General features: G+C 49.9%; 1 protein-coding gene across 1 annotated transcript in view; it reads right to left on the reverse strand.

Annotated features, from left to right (window-relative positions):
• DYSF (dysferlin) overlaps positions 1 to 17,293 on the reverse strand; it is a 270,372-nt gene that overhangs the window by 112,728 nt on the left and 140,351 nt on the right. The window contains exons 30-31 of the mRNA XM_029913433.1: positions 8,764 to 8,857; positions 7,360 to 7,437 (exon numbers count right to left, since the gene is read on the reverse strand). Of these exons, the coding sequence (XP_029769293.1) occupies positions 7,360 to 7,437; positions 8,764 to 8,857 (172 nt within the window). The remainder of the gene's footprint in view (positions 1 to 7,359; positions 7,438 to 8,763; positions 8,858 to 17,293) is intronic.

Here is a 17,293-nt window from a genome sequence, read left to right on the forward strand (position 1 = left end):
TCTCATGCAGCCATAATGGAGTCGGAGTCATTTCCGACCCACAATGGGTTGCGGGCGAGGGGAATCAGAGCCCTGCTCTAGGCACAGGGTCAAAATTCTGCTCCTGTTTCCACCACTGTAAATCCAGCCAGTCCAATTAATGCAGGTGTCACAGGGCAGGCTCTCTCCCACTCTGGGGTCCCTTAGAGGCCTGGGCGCTTCTTGCTAGTCAACACCTCTGGGCGTTTTGTTTTATTGATGTTACCACCACTAAATCCTCAGCACAATCCTTGTGCAGCATGTCTAACTACATGTCCTTCGACCCTCAGCCCTCTCTCCGGGGAGTAGGAGAGCTCTTCGCCTCTGCTAGCACTTCCTTGCACATCCTTCCTGTGCTTTTAACTAGCCTCCCCAGCTCCTTAGCTCATCAACCCCCAGTCTGCTTAGGCAATGAAGTACTCGCCACACCTCCATGAAGCCTTTCCTTGTGGACCTAACGATTGCTGAAGTGGTCAGCGTGCTGGGTCAGCTACTGGCTCTCAGCACTCTGTCCCACCGGGGTAAATACAATGAGAAATTGGCAAATTGCTGAGTGCAACTCGCTGCTGAGAGGCTGATACAAAGGGCCGGGCTGTGATCTCTGTTACCTTGGTGGTAACTCCACTGACGCTAATTGAATTGCTCTGGATTTGCATTGGCCGGGATCTCTGAGAACAGCGTCCGGTCCCTGGGGCACCCCGGAGAGGTTCCTGCTACCAGACAGCTGGCTGGTTCACTCAGCAGCTACTCCAGCTGCAGGCATCATGACAGCCTCCTTGGCAGGATGATGCCGAGAGACGCTTACATATGGGAATCTTGCTCTCTCTGTGCCACTCCACTGGTAAAATAAATCAATGGAGATATCCTATCTCCTAGAACTGGAAGGGACCTTGAAATTGAAAGGTCATCGAGTCCAGCCCCCTGCCTTCACTAGCAGGACCAAGTACTGATTTTGCCCCAGATCCCTAAGTGGCCCCCTCAAGGATTGAACTCACAACCCTGGGTTTAGCAGGCCAATGCTCAAACCACTGAGCTATCTCAAGGAAAGTGTGGGCCCCTTACTGAATGAGGGAGGCAACCTAGTGACAGAGGATGTGGAAAAAGCTAATGTACTCAATGCTTTTTTTGCCTATGTCTTCATGAACAAGGTCAGCTCCCAGACTACTGCACTGGGCAGCACAGAATGGGGAGGAGGTGACCAGCCCGCTGTGGAGAAAGAAGTGGTTCAGGACTATTTAGAAAAGCCGGATGAGCACAAGTCCATGGGGCCGGATGCGCTGCATCCGAGGGTGCTAAAGGAGTTGGCGGATGTGATTGCAGAGCCGTTGGCCATTATATTTGAAAACTCATGGCAATCGGGGGAGGTCCTGGATGACTGGAAAAAGGCTAATGTAGCGCCCATCTTTAAAAAAGGGAAGAAGGAGGATCCGGGGAACTACAGGCCAGTCAGCCTCGCCTCAGTCCCTGGAAAAATCATGGAGCAGGTCCTCAAGGAATAATTCTGAAGCACTTAGAGGAGAGGAAAGTGATCAGGAACAGTCAACATGGATTCACCAAGGGCAAGTCATGCCTGACTAACCTAATTGCCTTCTATGAGGAGATAACTGGCTCTGCGGATGAGGGGAAAGCAGTGGATGTGTTATTCCTTGACTTTACCAAAGCTTTTGATACGGTCTCCAACAGTATTCTTAACAGCAACTTAAAGAAGTATGGGCTGGATGAATGGACTGTAAGGTGGATAGAAAGCTGGCTAGATCGTCGGGCTCAGTGGGTAGTGATCAATGGCTCCATGTCTAGCTGGCAGCCGGTATCAAGCGGAGTGCCCCAAGGGTCGGTCCTGGGGCCGGTTTTGTTCAATATCTTCATTAATGATCTGGAGGACGGTGTGGATTGCACCCTCAGCAAGTTTGCAGATGACACTAAACTGGGAGGAGTGATAGATATGCTGGAGGGTAGGGATAGGATACAGAGGGACTTAGACAAATTAGAGGATTGGGCCAAAATAAATCTGGTGAGGTTCAGCAAGGACAAGTGCAGAGTCCTGCACTTAGGACGGAAGAATCCATGCACTGCTACAGGCTGGGGACCAAACGGCTAGGCAGCAGTTCTGCAGAAAAGGACCTAGGGGGTCACAGTGGACGAGAAGCTGGATATGAGTCAGCAGTGTGCCCTTGTTGCCAAGAAGGCTAACGGCATTTTGGGCTGTATAAGTAGGGGCATTGCCAGCAGATCAAGGGATGCGATCATTCCCCTCTATTCGACATTGGTGAGGCCTCATCTGGAGTACTGTGTCCAGTTTTGGGCCCCACACTACAAGGAGGAGGTGGAAAAATTGGAAAGAGTCCAGCGGAGGGCAACAAACATGATTAGGAGGCTGGAGCACATGACTTATGAGGAGAGGCTGAGGGAACTGTGATTGTTTAGTCTGCAGAAGAGAAGAATGTGGGGGGATTTGATAGCAGCCTTCAACTACCTGAAAGGGGGTTTCAAAGAGGATGAATCTAGACTGTTCTCAGTGGTAGCAGATGACAGAACAAGGAGTAATGGTCTCAAGTTGCAGTGGGGGAGGTTTAGGTTGGATATTAGGAACAACTTTTTCACTAGGAAGATAGTGAAGTACTGGAATGAGTTACCTAGGGAGGTGGTGGAATCTCCTTCCTTAGAGGTTTTTAAGGTCAGGCTTGCTGGGATGATTTAGTTGGGGATTGGTCCTGCTTTGAGCAGGGGGTTGGACAGCATGACCTCCTGAGGTCCCTTCCAACCCTGATATTCTATGAGTCTAAAGGAAAGAAAAGAGGCCCCCAGGGTGGTGAGTGAGTGGGGAAAGTGGAAAGCCAGGGAGGAGGCCTGCGAAAGCTGCAGCAGGAAGGAGGCAGAGCCTTGTCTCAGCGCAGCAAATGGAACCTATAGCGCAAATGGTGCCGCTAGAGACATTTGATTTTACTGGATGTTTTGATCCTTGCTGGATCCGTAGATCTGAGCGATTCCAGATGGCTTCTGGTTTAACAGAGAAAGCACAAGGATACCAGGTAAATGCTCTCAAATTTGCCACAGGTGATGCTTCTGCTGCTGTCCTATGTGTCTTACTTCTCACTGGTGAAGAGAAGAAAGAATACTCCAAAATGAAAGGCTTTTGATGCCCATTTCTTAGGCAGAGAGAATACTACATCTGAAAGGGCCAAATTTATAGGAGGTGCCAGGAGGAAGGGGAAACAGCCGAGATTTTTATTCCTGCAGTTCATAGTCTTGCTGAACATTGCAAATAAGGAATGTGAAAAGAAGAACTACTAAGAGACAGGATAGTTGTTGGTATAAGACAGGTTTCAGAGTAGCAGCCGTGTTAGTCTGTATCCACAAAAAGAACAGGAGTACTTGTGTTCTTTTTGTTGGTATAAGAGACACCAGTTTATCTGTACAGCTTCAGTTAGACCCAGATCTCACAGTAGCAAAAGCTATAGCAAAAGTGAGACTGCAAGAAACCATAAGGAACAGCAGTGTGACTCACAGGCTAGCAGCCTGTGGGGCATGGGGGAAGGGATTGCATCAGACAATATTGACACAGGAAAGAGAAAAGACCCAAATGTGAAAGGTGCAGTCAGACCAAATTTACGACCTAAGCCCTGGTCTACACTGGTGGGGGGGCAGGTGGGGGGGAATCGATCTAAGTTACGCAACTTCAGCTACGTGAATAACGTAGCTGAAGTTGACGTACTTAGATCGACTTACTGTGGTGTCTTCACCGCAGTGAGTCGACTGCTGCCGCTCCCCCGTCGACTCCGCCTGCGCCTCTCGCGGCGTTGGAGTACAGGAGTCGATGGGAGAGTGCTCGGGGGTCAATTTATCGTGTCTAGACTAGATGCGATAAGTCAACCCCCACTGGATCGATCCGGCGGGTAGTGTAGACATACCCTAAGAACAGTGCACAAGTAGAGAGTGGGAGACCAAAGAACCTTAGTAGGAGGGAAGCTTGGAAAAGCTGTGGACGGTGTGGCAAGACACTAAGCCATAGCTGGCAACAATGGCCAGCAAAACAGATGGAATGTGGGAGAGGCCACAAAATGGGACAAAATGCAGGTTATCAAGAGTAGTGGGAACAATTTAAGAGGGAACTGCTATTATCAGATGATGAATCCCTACTGCTGAGACTATATCCTCAATAGAACAGGCAACACCTTGGTGCACAAGCATGAGTCTAAATGGTTGAAACCTTAAATTCAAAACTGATACTTGGGCAGCAGTCACTGAAATTCCAAAAAAAGATTATAACTGATCCCGGGATGAAGAAGATCTGCAAAGACCAAATAAGATTCTACGTGGGGCAAGGAACACTACACTAGATGGTTGAAGCCAATTCCTTGAGAAACTGGAGAAAGGATGGAAAGTTCTTCAACACATAATATATATAATACAAGGACTGACAACTCCCCTACAGCCAAATTCAGGGAAGGCATTACTCACCTAACCCAAACCCAAAGATGTTTCTGCTGTAAATAGATTCCCGGGCATCACAAATCATTATGGGAACCTCTTACCAAGCGTAGCTCATTTAACAAAACCCTTAAGGGATCTCCTGAATTGTCACAATATGTAGATCTGGGGGAGCACAAAACAAAATGCATTTCATAAAATAAAAGAACTATTGACAACTCCACCTGTTTTGGCACAATATTTGGTCAAGTATCCAACAACAGTAGCGGTGGGCACATCTTCGTATGGTTTAGGAGCAGTGCTCACACAGCCAGGAGGAGATCAGAGACCGGTTGCATTCATACCAAGAAGTGTCACAGAAACCGAGCAGCGGTGGAAAAGGAACTCTAGGAGTCACTCGGGCCTGTGAACGGCTCAGTGCGTATCTGTTTGGCTTGAATTTTAATATAGAAACAGACCACAAATGCTTAGTTGCATTATTGGATTCAAAATCACTGGATGACCTTCCACCTAGGATTCAAAGATTTTGACTATGGCCGATTCGATTTTCTTTCACCACTGAACACAGATCAGGGAGAGCATTCAGGGAGGCAGACATTCTACCGAGAGCCCCAGAGGAGCAGCCACCAATGGAAGAGGAAAAGGCTTTAGAGAAAGATGACTACGCCTAAACTGACCTTTTTCTGGCAGCAATTCCAGCATCTGCCAGCCGACTTCAGCAAATCAGAGATGAACAACTAAAGGACGAGATCTGCCAGAAACTGACTCACCTCTGCCAAAGAGAGTGGGGTTGAAGGAGTCAACTGCGAACAGACCTGCTACCATCACATGACCAATGGCCGGCTTCTGCGGGGATGATGCATTCTTATCCCCACGGTATTTCAGAAAGAGATGCTCTCCAAATCCATGAGGGACAGCAAGGTATAAACAAGTGCAGGGCAAGAGCCCAAGAATCTATGTGGTGGCCCAGTCTGAGTAGGCAAATTCAGACCTTAGTAGAGGGCTGCAAGGGCAAGATAGGTAACAAGTGGGGGAAACAATCACCAGGACTGACACTCTCCACAGAATTACTGACAGACCTTGGCAGCGACTAGCCAGAGAGTTGTTTTTCTGTAAAGGGCACACCTACTTTATTGTAGTTGATTACTTCTCCAGACATATTGACTTGGCTTTACTTAAACAGACCTCATTGGCACAGGTCATCCAGAAACTAAAGTCAATGTTTGCAAGACATGGAGTTTCTGAAGTCCTTATATCTGATAACGGGCTTCAGTTTACCTCTGAAACATTCCTAGCATTTGCAGAGAACTTGGATTTTGAACATCACACTAGTAGCCCATATTACCAGAGCAATGGGGAGGTGGAGAGAGCAGGGCAGACTTTAAAAGGATGTCTGCAAAAATCAGTGGACCTGTATAAAGCACTCCTGGTATATCGGCCAACACCACTTGCGTCTGGACTATCTCCAGCAGAACTTCTAATGGGAAGATGAGTAAGGGCGTCTTCACCTGTGGCACCAATACAGCTTAGCCCTAAGTGGCCCGATCTGAAGGAATTTTGAAAACTGGGGGCGGAAATAAAAATGTGTCAATCACAAAACTTCAGTGTTCCACACAGAACAAAAGCGCTACTTGAACTGAGAGCGGGATAAAAAGTTTGGCTGAAAAGCTCTCAGACATTTGGAGCTGTTTAGAACTTGGCAGACGCTCCCAGTTCCTACCTAGTGGAGACTCCAAAAGGACTTCAGATTCCTCTTCAGTATTTCCCAATACAACAAAGAAGGGATCTGGGACCTACGCTGTCAGGAAGTGAGCCCCGTCCACAGGGAACTCTAAGCACAATCTTAATACAAATGAGTAAATGGTCTGGAAGACTGATCAGACCCCTGCAAAGACTTGATCTTTAGAATTCTGCTCTGGACTATGTAAATGCCATTGATAAGGGGACATGGTAGTGTAAATAGTTTTAAGGGATCTGACGTTTATTTTGGACTCTTGTGTGCATATACTTTGGTTTATAATTTAAGTTTCAATCGTTTATTATAAAGCCCGGGAGGTGTGAAGTGGTTACAGAGTTCCTGGTCTTGTACAGTTACCGGAGAGGATCAGGATGTGTTGCAGCGGGGAGCTTAAACATAGGAACTTCCTGATTAGGGAGTTCTCGTGTTGCTGCTTCCATGGCTCTTTGTGTTTATGTCCTCACATTACAGAACCATACTAGATCACAGGATGTGGGACGCCTAAGAGAGGAGCACCCAAATCAGAGCCTCATTTAGACTGGGGAGGATCAAGCATAAACCCATGTCTGCGCAGAAATGCTCATTATCTGCCCTGTATCCTTTCATTTCCTCCATGCACATCAAGGGAGCCTGACACTTATTACTGGTCAGTGCAGAGGGGGCTATCACCAGCTCTCAGTCTTATTTGCGTTCACATGTAGACTCCTATCCACACTGGTGCAGGCATACACACAGGGACTGGCAGAATCAAGGTAGCGCACTGCTTTAAACATCCCTGTCTTCGTTTCTTTTTAAAGCCACCGAGCTCTCTGCTCTCCAGCTGTGCCACAGGCTTTCGACATCAGCCTGCATCTGTGAGCGGGGACCATTAGCAAAGCAAACGCCACATGACTCAGGAGTGACCCGGGTCGACTGTGGTTTCTGGCTGCTTTCTCACAGAAGAGTTCTTGAAAGTCTGACTCCTTCTCTGATGGGAATCAGGCTACTCACTCCTGTTTCCTTGGGAAAACCTCCTGCATCTGTCTTCTGTTGCACAGCAGCACAAACCCCCTTTTATTTCAATCTGTACCAACAATTACCCATAGAGCACTGAAGTCTGCCTTATGGATCCCTGGTCTAAGCTACCATGCTAACTTGGAATTAAATTGTGTGCCCATATAAGCATCTGTGCTTACCCGAAAAACTGTCCTTGTCCATGGCGATCAGATCCCGAGCTTGGTATATGTAGCAACGCAGGTGGTATCTGCTTCCATCTTTATTGAGAAACAGGGGGAGAAAAAAGCATTCAGTTCTGCACTGCTGAAGTGCTGGAAAAATCTATGATAATTACACAAGGGACTTGAATGTTTTCTTGGACCCCGAGTGTCAGGTCTCGGGCCTAAGGAAGCCAATCAAAAGTAGTGCCATTCACAGCAATGGAGTTACTCCAGATTTACACCGGAGGAGAATCTGGCCTGCCTATTGTATATTATCTGGTGCATGGGCTAGTCTAGCCTTTGAGTTGTGAAAACCATATTTTTGGTCCCACTACAATCGCATGGGAAATGCACCAGGTCCCTGCACTGTCCCGATGGACCACACACTGACGCTCATTGGGGCAAATCTTGTCTCCAATACTCAGCCTTAGGAGCTGAGCTGTGTACCTGCAGGGAGCAGAAGGTGGTGTTCCATAGAGGAATCCTCTCCCCTAAAGCCCCAGAGCTGGTTGCACATCGCACACATCCTGCGAGTCGGTGCGTCCACCTAGTTGTGGATGCAATGACATAAGTCTCACCCCCATCCCCATTCCCTTTGCTGTTCCCAGCTTTTTCACCAAACAAAAACATCCTTCCAGGCACAGGACCCCTGTGTGGCAATGTATGCTGACAGAAGGAGTTTTTCTGCCAGCAGAATACCCCCACTACACTGAAAGACATTATCTGAGCTGACAGAAACACTCTTCTGTTGACATAATTGCATCTACAGTGGGGGGGTTGAGGTTCCCTGGCATCTATGTCACCAGAGTGTGAGTGGTTTTTTTAACACCCCTGACTGACATAGCTGTGCCAACATAACTTTGTAGTGTAAACCTGGCCCTGGGCACCTTTTAAAAATGTGGATCCTGGTCTTATTAACCCTTATATAAACAAATCTACATTCAATCCCAACCTCTTCTTTTTGGTCTGCTTCCTCTGGTGCCTCGCCTCATCCTGACAGCAGGTGAGTCCCCAGGGAGCAGATATTACAAGGCTTTCGTCGGTGGCAAAAAACACCACAAAAACCAAAAGTCCCATCCGCGCCTCAAGATTGTACATCATGGAAAGAGGATCTCGTTTAGATGAACACATATGATACACCAGCATGTTGGACACACCTACGTCAAGGCCCAATCAAGACTGCTGCGTTGCTCTGCTCAGGATGGAAATGAGCTGAACCTTCAGGTACTGGGGAACGGACGTGAGGTAAACTGGGAGATTTAGGGTGAAATTTACCCCTGTGCAGAGAGACAAGCACAAAGCCCAGGCACCCTCTGGGCTTCACTGGATCTCAGGTGGTGCCTGGGCCTTGTGAATGTCACCCATGCATCCTAGATGACTTACAATCAAATATGCAGGAGATGGTGGGTCTGTTGACGCCGAAGCTCAAGGTCGAAACCGATTTGCCATCGTCGCTCTTGTCGTCTGTCACGCCTCCCTGAAGGAGAAATAGACGTAACATGAGTCCCGCAGAGCCCAGCTTTTGAATAACCCTCTGTTGGACACAGGGCCGTCCCTAGAGAGGTGCGGGGCTCGGGACATAGGCACCGAGTTTCTAATTGGCTGGGCCCCACCCCCACTCCACCCTTTCCCCCAAGGCCCCACCCCCGCCCTGCTTCTTCATTGAGGGGAGGGATAGCTCAGTGGTTTGAGCATTGGCCTGCTAAACCCAATCCCTGAGGGGGCCACTTAGGGATCTGGGGCAAAATCAGTACTTGGTCCTGCTAGTGAAGTCAGGGGGCTGGACTTGATGACCTTTCAAGGTCCCTTCCAGTTCTAGGAGATAGGATATCTCCATTAATTTATTTATTTATTTCTTTGCTGCCCCAAGAGCTTACAACCTAAACAGACCAGAGGTAGGAAGGAAAAATGACTTGCTCAAGGTCCCAGACCAAGTCAGTGTCAGAGCCAGGAACAGATCGCAGGTCTATTGAGATCCAATCCAACACCTTAGCCCCTGGACAATGCTGCCTCTCTGACTTCCTGCATGTCACTATCCTGCACACCACAATCACTTTGAACTCGACAGCTAAAGCAGGGATAGAACCCAATTTCTCTTACTTCTGGTGCACCGACCCCAACCCTTGAGCAAACAGAAAATCGCGGATGGCCATTTAAGGCCTATGACACCCAGATAAGCAGCTCTGACCCCATCCACCAGAGCCCGGTGCAGCACAATGTTATTGTACAACCCAGAAAAAAAGCAGTGTGCGTCAGCAGCCCTTCAGTCGCATTGTTCTATTTGAAAGATCTCACAGCACAGGTACTTAAAGTGCTTCACTAAGTCCCCTTGTGAGTAAAATTAATGGAGTATAAATTTTGTTAATGGTGATACAGATGGTGACAAACGCAGTGAAATACTCCACTCGCCGCTTGAAAGGATCCTCGCCTAACCTGGGCCAATGCTTTTTCCTCTTCTTGTTTTTGCGTGGGCGCACCGGCCCTTTATCACCTCCTAATTGCCATATGGGACTTGAAATATTTAGTTGCAGGAAAAGGTGCATAAAGATAACTTCCTGGCTAGCGTCAATGGGATCTTTAAATATTTCCAGTTATCAAATGTTTGGGAAAGACGGGAGGGAGATATTTGAAAATAGGGCTGAGATGGATTTTCCAGAGCCAGGGGCCGCCCGGGCCCAAAAATGCGTCAAAGAACGTAGGTGGTCTTTCCCAAAAGCTCCGGGGCAGGAATAGTAGTTACCAGGGCATTGTCTGCCGAGGAAGCGCTGCGGTTTGCGGTGCAATGTATTTACAATAATTAGGTCATGCAGCGTTTTTACAAGCTTACCTCCTTTTCTTTCCCTTTTACCCCCCACCCCCATGTCTCTCAACTCCCCTCCCCAGCCAGGTTTCCTTAGCGTGGAGAAAAACCCAGAGCCCCAGCCTGTGTCTAAAGAATTTGCCGGGAGCTGAATAGTTCCCCTATTTTTATGACCTTTTCACCAAACAGGCAGGACGGCCTGGCATGTGTCCTGCCGTTCGAAAGCTACACGCTGCAGAAGTTCCCAATCCACACAGCGCTGTTCCGCGGCCACAGTGGGGAACAGAATCTGCCCCCAGCCCTGCTGTTCCAGGGACGTAGCAGGCACTGAGCCAAGCAAGGTCTGCAGCAGGGCAGGGGGGACTGGGGAGCCCACGCAGGAAGGGCAAGCTCTGTGCAAATGGCAAAAGAGGTCCCCTGTACCCCAACACAGGGAGGAGGGTTTGGTGTGGGTCAGAGGAGGGACATGGCCCTGGGCCTGATCCAATGGAAAGACACCCTTAAGAATGAATGCGCTTGCTTAGAAAGAGCGGTAACTTAACTGTGGGTAACTAGGCTATTATTAGCCCCCGAGGAAGGAAGGCAAAGCCGATCAGCTGAGGCAGTTTGTGTTGCTGGGGAATTCGTAGTGTAGGCAGGGAACTGTTCAGCCTGGAAAAACCCCAGTTAGGAGGGAGAGAGACACATGTCTCCACCCAGGAAAGGTGATGGCTGGGGAACCAGAAACCTGAAAATGGATCCCCTTGCTGGACGACAGAGGGGGGGAATACAGGTGCTGCTGCTCTGAACCGTGACAAACCAAACTTGTAATCTCGTCCAAAACAGATATCAAGGTCGTTTGACAGGATCTATTTTCCATAAACCCATTAATTATATTGTCCTCCTTTAATTCATTATTAATCATGTCCTGTATCAGCCACTCCATTATCTGGCCTGAGATTGAGGTCAGACTGACAGGCCTATAATTACCCGGGTCACTCTGTTTACTCTCTTCAAATATTGGCACAACATTAACTTTCTTCCAGTCTTCTGGAACTTCCCTAGTGCTCCAAGACTTATTGAAAATCAGCATTAACAGTCCAGTGAGCACCGCAGCCAGCTCTTTTAAAACTCTTGGGTGCAGATTAACCAGATCTGCTGATTTTAAAATGTCTAACATTAGTAGCTGGTGTTTAACACTTTCCAAGAGATACTAGTGGAATGGAAAGAGTGTTATCATATGATATGACATCACCATCACAGAAGCACTGGAGAATATATACTGTAGTTCTGTATGGAACAATGCTATACAGGCCCAGGGCGGGAAAGCATTGGGTAGGACCCACCAGGCCTTTTCCATCACTAAATTGAAGGGCCTGACCCTCCAGCCTTATTGCAGGTCACAGTCCTGTCAACCCTGAAGCCCCATTACTTCAGACCTGTATAACTCGATTGGAGAGTGGTTTCAGAGAATGCCCTGTAGGGAACAATCCTGCATTGGCTGGGGAGGGAAGGATTGGAATGAGCCAGTTGGCCTTTTCCATCTCTGACTTCTCAGACCCTTGCTGGAACTTGCAATGGGAGCAGGTTCAGGGCGGTTAGTGGGAAATGATACTGTATCGGCAGCCATCAGTTGCCCGGTAAAGTGTGTCATCCTCTCTGAATTTGCTTTAAGGGTTAGGAGTGGAGGATGCCTAGAAAAATGGGTAAAGAGGCAAACAGGTCCCTAGTCCCCCTGACTGTCCATCATCCCTGCAGACAACAACAAGCCCACGATATATCGTTACTCGTATAACGCACTGGTGAGTCAGCCAAGATGCCCAGTTGAGGGCCTCGGCCACTCAGGGGAAGTGTTCTCTTAGCAGAAGAAGCTTATGGGGCAGCTGCCCTCTTTGCCAAGCTACCAGAGATTGAAGCAGGCACCTCCCTGTGTCACAGCTGGAGGGGCTGGATTAATGGGTAAGACAGGGGCCAGGAGGTCTCGTAAGGAATTGTCCCAGCGAGCAGAGTGGCCCAAAGGAGGGTAAGTTTTGCCTCTTAAGGAAACAGCTGACTCCACCTGTGCTGTGCAAATGTATTTTTCTAAGGCCTTGGCGGAACGTCCTGTTCCTGAGGCGAGTGAGGGGACCTCGTTCCAAGACACGGGTGGCCGTAGGGAGGGCTCCTGAGAACTTCTGGGAAAACAGGCCAGGCCACCCAGAAAAGAGCCCCTTGTGGAGTGGAAAGCAGAGGGGCGAGTCCATCGACGGGAAGATGGATCAGTGCTTTGCGTGAGTGGGAGGCAGCGTCGGAGGCAGCCTCGCTGTGTGACAGGCCCAACGGGAGCCCTCCATCTGTTAGCCTAACTTCCAGCAGGTGAGTGCCAGGGCAGCCAGAAGCCAGCACCACGCGGTGAAATAGTCCCCACAGCGGGAGCATGCGGCCCGGCTCTGGCCAACAGCGCCCTGTGTATGGCCGGAGCACTAGTCTGAGGGGGCGCAGAGGTGGAGCGGCCTGTGTCTCTCTTTAACGGCCATCGGAAGTGGTTTGGATGGGTGTGTAGGTGTGAAATAGGAGGCTGTGCATAGAAACGGGGGTGTGGGGGGGGCGTGGGTGTGTGTTACACAGAGAGAGAGAGGATCCAAGGAAAGCACATTAGTGAGGATACAATCTGGCTCTCCCTGCCTTCTAGCGTAATGAGGCATGTTTCCCTCCTCAGCATGAGGCGGAGGGAGATGGAGTTGCCGTGGCTACTCCTGGGCTCAGCAAGGGCTGCTTGGCCTTTCACAGGCCTCAGGCTCTCGAGCCGTGGCCCGTCGGCCAGCAGTGGCCAGGGCACCGCTCCCAGGTAGCCAGCGGAGCTGCTTCCATCCCAAAGGCGGAGCAGCTGCCATCTACAAGCAGAGGCACTTCCTGCAGGCCGTCGCCCAGTGTGGGTCTGGATTAGGCTATCTGGGGCAAAGACCCCGGGCGCTATTCCGTGCCCTGCGTGGCAGCTTCTTGCCTTTCACCGAGGGGTCGTTCTGCAGGGTAAATTAACCCGGCGCCAAGGCTGGAGCAGGAGGCAGAACACAAGCTGCATAGTGACCTGGAGAGAGCAGAGCAGCGTGGGCTCTGTCTTACTGCGCATGCACACCGTGCCCGTCATCCGTCTGTCTAGTGTACTAGCATGGCTTTGTCAATAAGCGAGCCACACCCCAGACAAGTGGATGGTGCAGGCCCAGGGGGCTGCGTGGAGAGAAGCCTAGGAGGATTAAAATCCTGAGACTGGTCTCTTTTAGTTTATATCAGTCTGCCAATTTCTGTTATGCAGATTCCACTTTCCTCCTGCTGATGCCCCCTCTTCCACCCTGAGATCTGCCTGGAACTCATGGGATTGGCAGACTATGGGGACAACCCCCCCCCCACCCCCCAAAAAAACAACCTGCCCCACCCAACAAAAGAATAAGCTAGAAACTCCCCAGGATGAAACCAGCCGGGTCCCCCTTCCTGCCTTTGCTCACTGTCCCCTGACTTCAGTGGCACACTTGGCTGATCGGAACGTCAGGATGAGGATCACTGCCCACAGCTGAGAGCAATGTACAGGGCCAGTCCCATTCCCAGTGAGCTCAAATCCACAGGTCCCATTAACTCCCAGGCCCTATATGAACTGAAAGCTCAGCATAATTTCCAGTTGGCCGGGTAACCTATGGACACAGATCTCTAGAAGCAGACTGGAGCAGTAGGAAGGAGCTAACCAGCCTGGCTGATTGACCCTCTGCCATCACGCACAGGGGTTCTTCCCTTGACACATCCTGCCTGGCTCTGTGCTAAGAAGCTGGTCCACTAAGAGCGCCATTGCCTGTTCACACCATTAGTGTCTGGATCGAAGGGGAATTCTTTTTTTCTTTTCTCCCAGAGATGGAGCTGCCATGAAACTGCAGGAAACGGCATGGCTGGTTTGTCAAAGCAGCCTTGAAACATGCGTTGGCTGGCAAACGTGTAGGGAAGGCAGCATGTACAGTTGTTCCTTGAGCTCTTTTGCACACAGTACAATGAACGGCCTTTCTGAAAGCAGGCTTCCCAGCCCTGGAGACCTCACGCTGGTGCATTTTCCTCACTGCCCCCGGCCAGTGTGGCTCTACCATATGCCCTGCCATGAGGAGGCAGCTCATGCATCTCGGAGACCCATTCAAAGTGTGTGCTTTCGGCTAAGTCAGCCAGTTATTACCAGCTGCAGCAGAGGGGCTTTGGAGGCAGAAGAGTGGCTGCTAGGAAATGGAGTGAGGTCACCCAGTAGCTACTTGTGGCTTTTGGTCACCACAAATTGGGCAGGGATGAGAACCAGTGACCTGGAGGTGAACATCTCCAGGACCAAGGACCGGGCTGCTCCCGATCCTCCAACATGCTGAGTATGGCCAGTGTGGTGCCATGAGGCTGAGGAATTCGGCACCCACCATTGGGTTGGAATTTCCCACAGGAGTTTAAGGGAGACAGCTGCCAGCTCCGGTCGAATTCCAGCACCAATTGGGAACCAAACTCCCTTAGTCCCCTTTGAGGTCCCAGCCCTGGTGTTTAATGTGGTTTCAATGACGATGCAGATGATTATCCAGCTCACCACGGCAGACAGGGTGGTAACGGGCCAACGTGACGCACAGCAAGACTGCACTGCAAGCAAATCAGCTAAAGCAGGGAAGACTGTGGCCCCGAAACCCCAAAGTATCATGCACACATTCTTGTATCAAAGACAAATTCCTTCTGGTCATGTTTGGTATGATCTTCCTGTTGGAAAACAACCCTTGTAAATAGTTCCGTAAATCCGTGCCGGGTGCTGGCTTGTTTCGCTCCCCTTTGCACTTCAGTGCTCACTGGGCTTTGGTTTCCCTTCAACAACATGACGCTCCGTAATTTGACCATCTCGGGGAAGCTACCCCACAACCACAGAAGGGCACGGAAGCACGGCGCAAAGAATGCAGCAGGTAGCGGGAATTTGACGGGACAGGCAGAAGGGCTTCGGGAGGCCGCCATAGTCAAGTGCCTGCCCAGACCCATGGCTGGCAGGCAACCAGGGTAAAACCAAAGGTAGCAGATGCATCTCCACTGCTGGCCCGGAAGCTAGAGCCTATTGGCTTCAATGGGCTTTGGATCTTCCTAAAGCTATCCTAATGCTCTGCAGTGCCCTGTAGGGGAGCCAAGTTCAGTTCCCAGTCCTGGCTTCCTCCTCCTACTGTATTTTTGCCTTTCGTTTTACAACAGCGACCCCTCTGACCAGCTGAAGAAACCACAGACATCAGAGCTGGAAAAGATCTACAAAGTCATCTAGCCTGGCCCATAGTGGATGGTTTCCATGGTGCATTTACTAATGTTCTGTCCAGGGTGGTTTAAAAAATGAAGCTTCCAGAATTTCTCTTCGGGAGACTGTTCCACAGCCTACATCTCCTCGCCACCTTCAGAGTCTTCCTAATATTCCACCTAAGCTTTCCTTTTCTTCCTTTAATTTTACCCCATTACTCTTATTTATTTATTCTCTGCTGTATCACGCTAAATCCCTCTTTCTACTTGTGGTCTTTCCCCTTCAAACATGTGCAGACTTGTTTCCTCAGTTTGGCACAGAAAAGCTACAGTAGGAATTCTGTCTGGTTGATTTTGGTCCAAAAGTTGATTCTCCTGGAGTAGGGCTGCCTACATTTGGCTTTTTGCTGTAGGAGGCAAATACCACAACCCCGCTTCATGGTGATGACACTGCCTCCTCCTGGCATGACATCATCCGCATTCCTCCCCAGAGATAGCTGCATTCGAGTGGCAGGGGAATGAACCCAAAAGCACCCAGGGGCTCTGAGCTTTCTGGATGGAAGACACTATATAAATATACGGTATTATTGTGGCACAGAGCATCCTGGAAAACATATAAGTCACGCAGGAATGAGACCCAGTTAGTGAGGAGTGCTGGAAAAGGCATGAATCTGCAAAACCATAAAATATAGCAAGATCATTTATAAAGCAATCTGCAAAAAAACCCAAGTAACCACAGAAAATGTGGCCACTAACCCCAAACTATGAGGGCATAAAGGCAAACCGGAATGACCTACTGCAGATGGGAATTCAGAGAGCTGAGCCCAAAGACTTTGAGAGTTTGCTTTGAGCTATTAAGCCTGTCTCGGAGCCAGACCCATAGCTGGGGTGTAATTCACCTGCTGGGCTCTTCACAGCATGCGCAGAATAGCTCAGATCCGACAGCGGGATCGTGCCCACTCTTCTCACCATCAGGGGGGTCCCAGCACAAATACACACAACCCAGCCACACAAGGAGCTGGTGCTCGAAGAGACGGCGTCATCTTCCCCACTGCAAACAGGAACTCTGGAGGAATGGGGTTGCCTCTACATCATGACGGAATCTAGGAGGCAACCCTGGAATGGCTTACGTAGAGACGTGATGGTTGTCCATCACTCGGAGTCCAAGTCAAGACTGGATGTCTTTCTAAGAGATGTGCTGTAGTTCAGCCAGAAGGCAGGGGCTTGATGCAGGAATCACGGGGTGTGGGTCTCTGTTCTAACTTGGGGCGCCTTGGTCTCCGGAAGCCCAACTTTGAGGCCTGATTTGAAGACGTTCCCATCACCTACCATTCCAGCTGTGGTCAGGGGGAGCTGAGGGAGCTCACCGGCTTTGAGACTCAGACCTTACATGCCTCCAGCTGGGCCTGCTTGACCCGAGCTGAGCAGCGGTGGCGGCGCAGGGGCATGGGGGTTGCGTCTATGACACAGTACAGCGCAGTAGCCGGCATTTAGGCAGACCCATTTTATTTACTGGCTAATGAATCTGAAATCAGGATCTGAGTGCGGCTGGGAAAGCCCTTGTAAAATTTCAGCACTCAGGCAGGGAGGGCTGCAGGGGGTTGAAATGAGACCGAAAGCAACGCGGCTAGATGTCTAAGCCCTGCCTCCCGCTGGGGAAAGGGGAAACAGGAGAAGGTTGATTGGGGAGCAGCAAGGTGCAGTTACAATGGCGTGTGAACCCCCTGTCCCCAAACTCAGTTACAATGGTGCGCATACACACACTCCAACGGCACACTGACATTGGCACGCACCCCCCAATGCAGTTACAACAGCTGCACCCACACGCACCCCCAACGCACAATTACAATGGCTTCACTCACAGTTACAATGGCAGTGCACACA

This window comes from Terrapene carolina, unplaced genomic scaffold, assembly GCF_002925995.2.
Source record: "Terrapene carolina triunguis isolate 2854851 unplaced genomic scaffold, T_m_triunguis-2.0 Scaffold633, whole genome shotgun sequence".
Lineage (NCBI taxonomy): Eukaryota > Metazoa > Chordata > Testudines > Emydidae > Terrapene > Terrapene triunguis.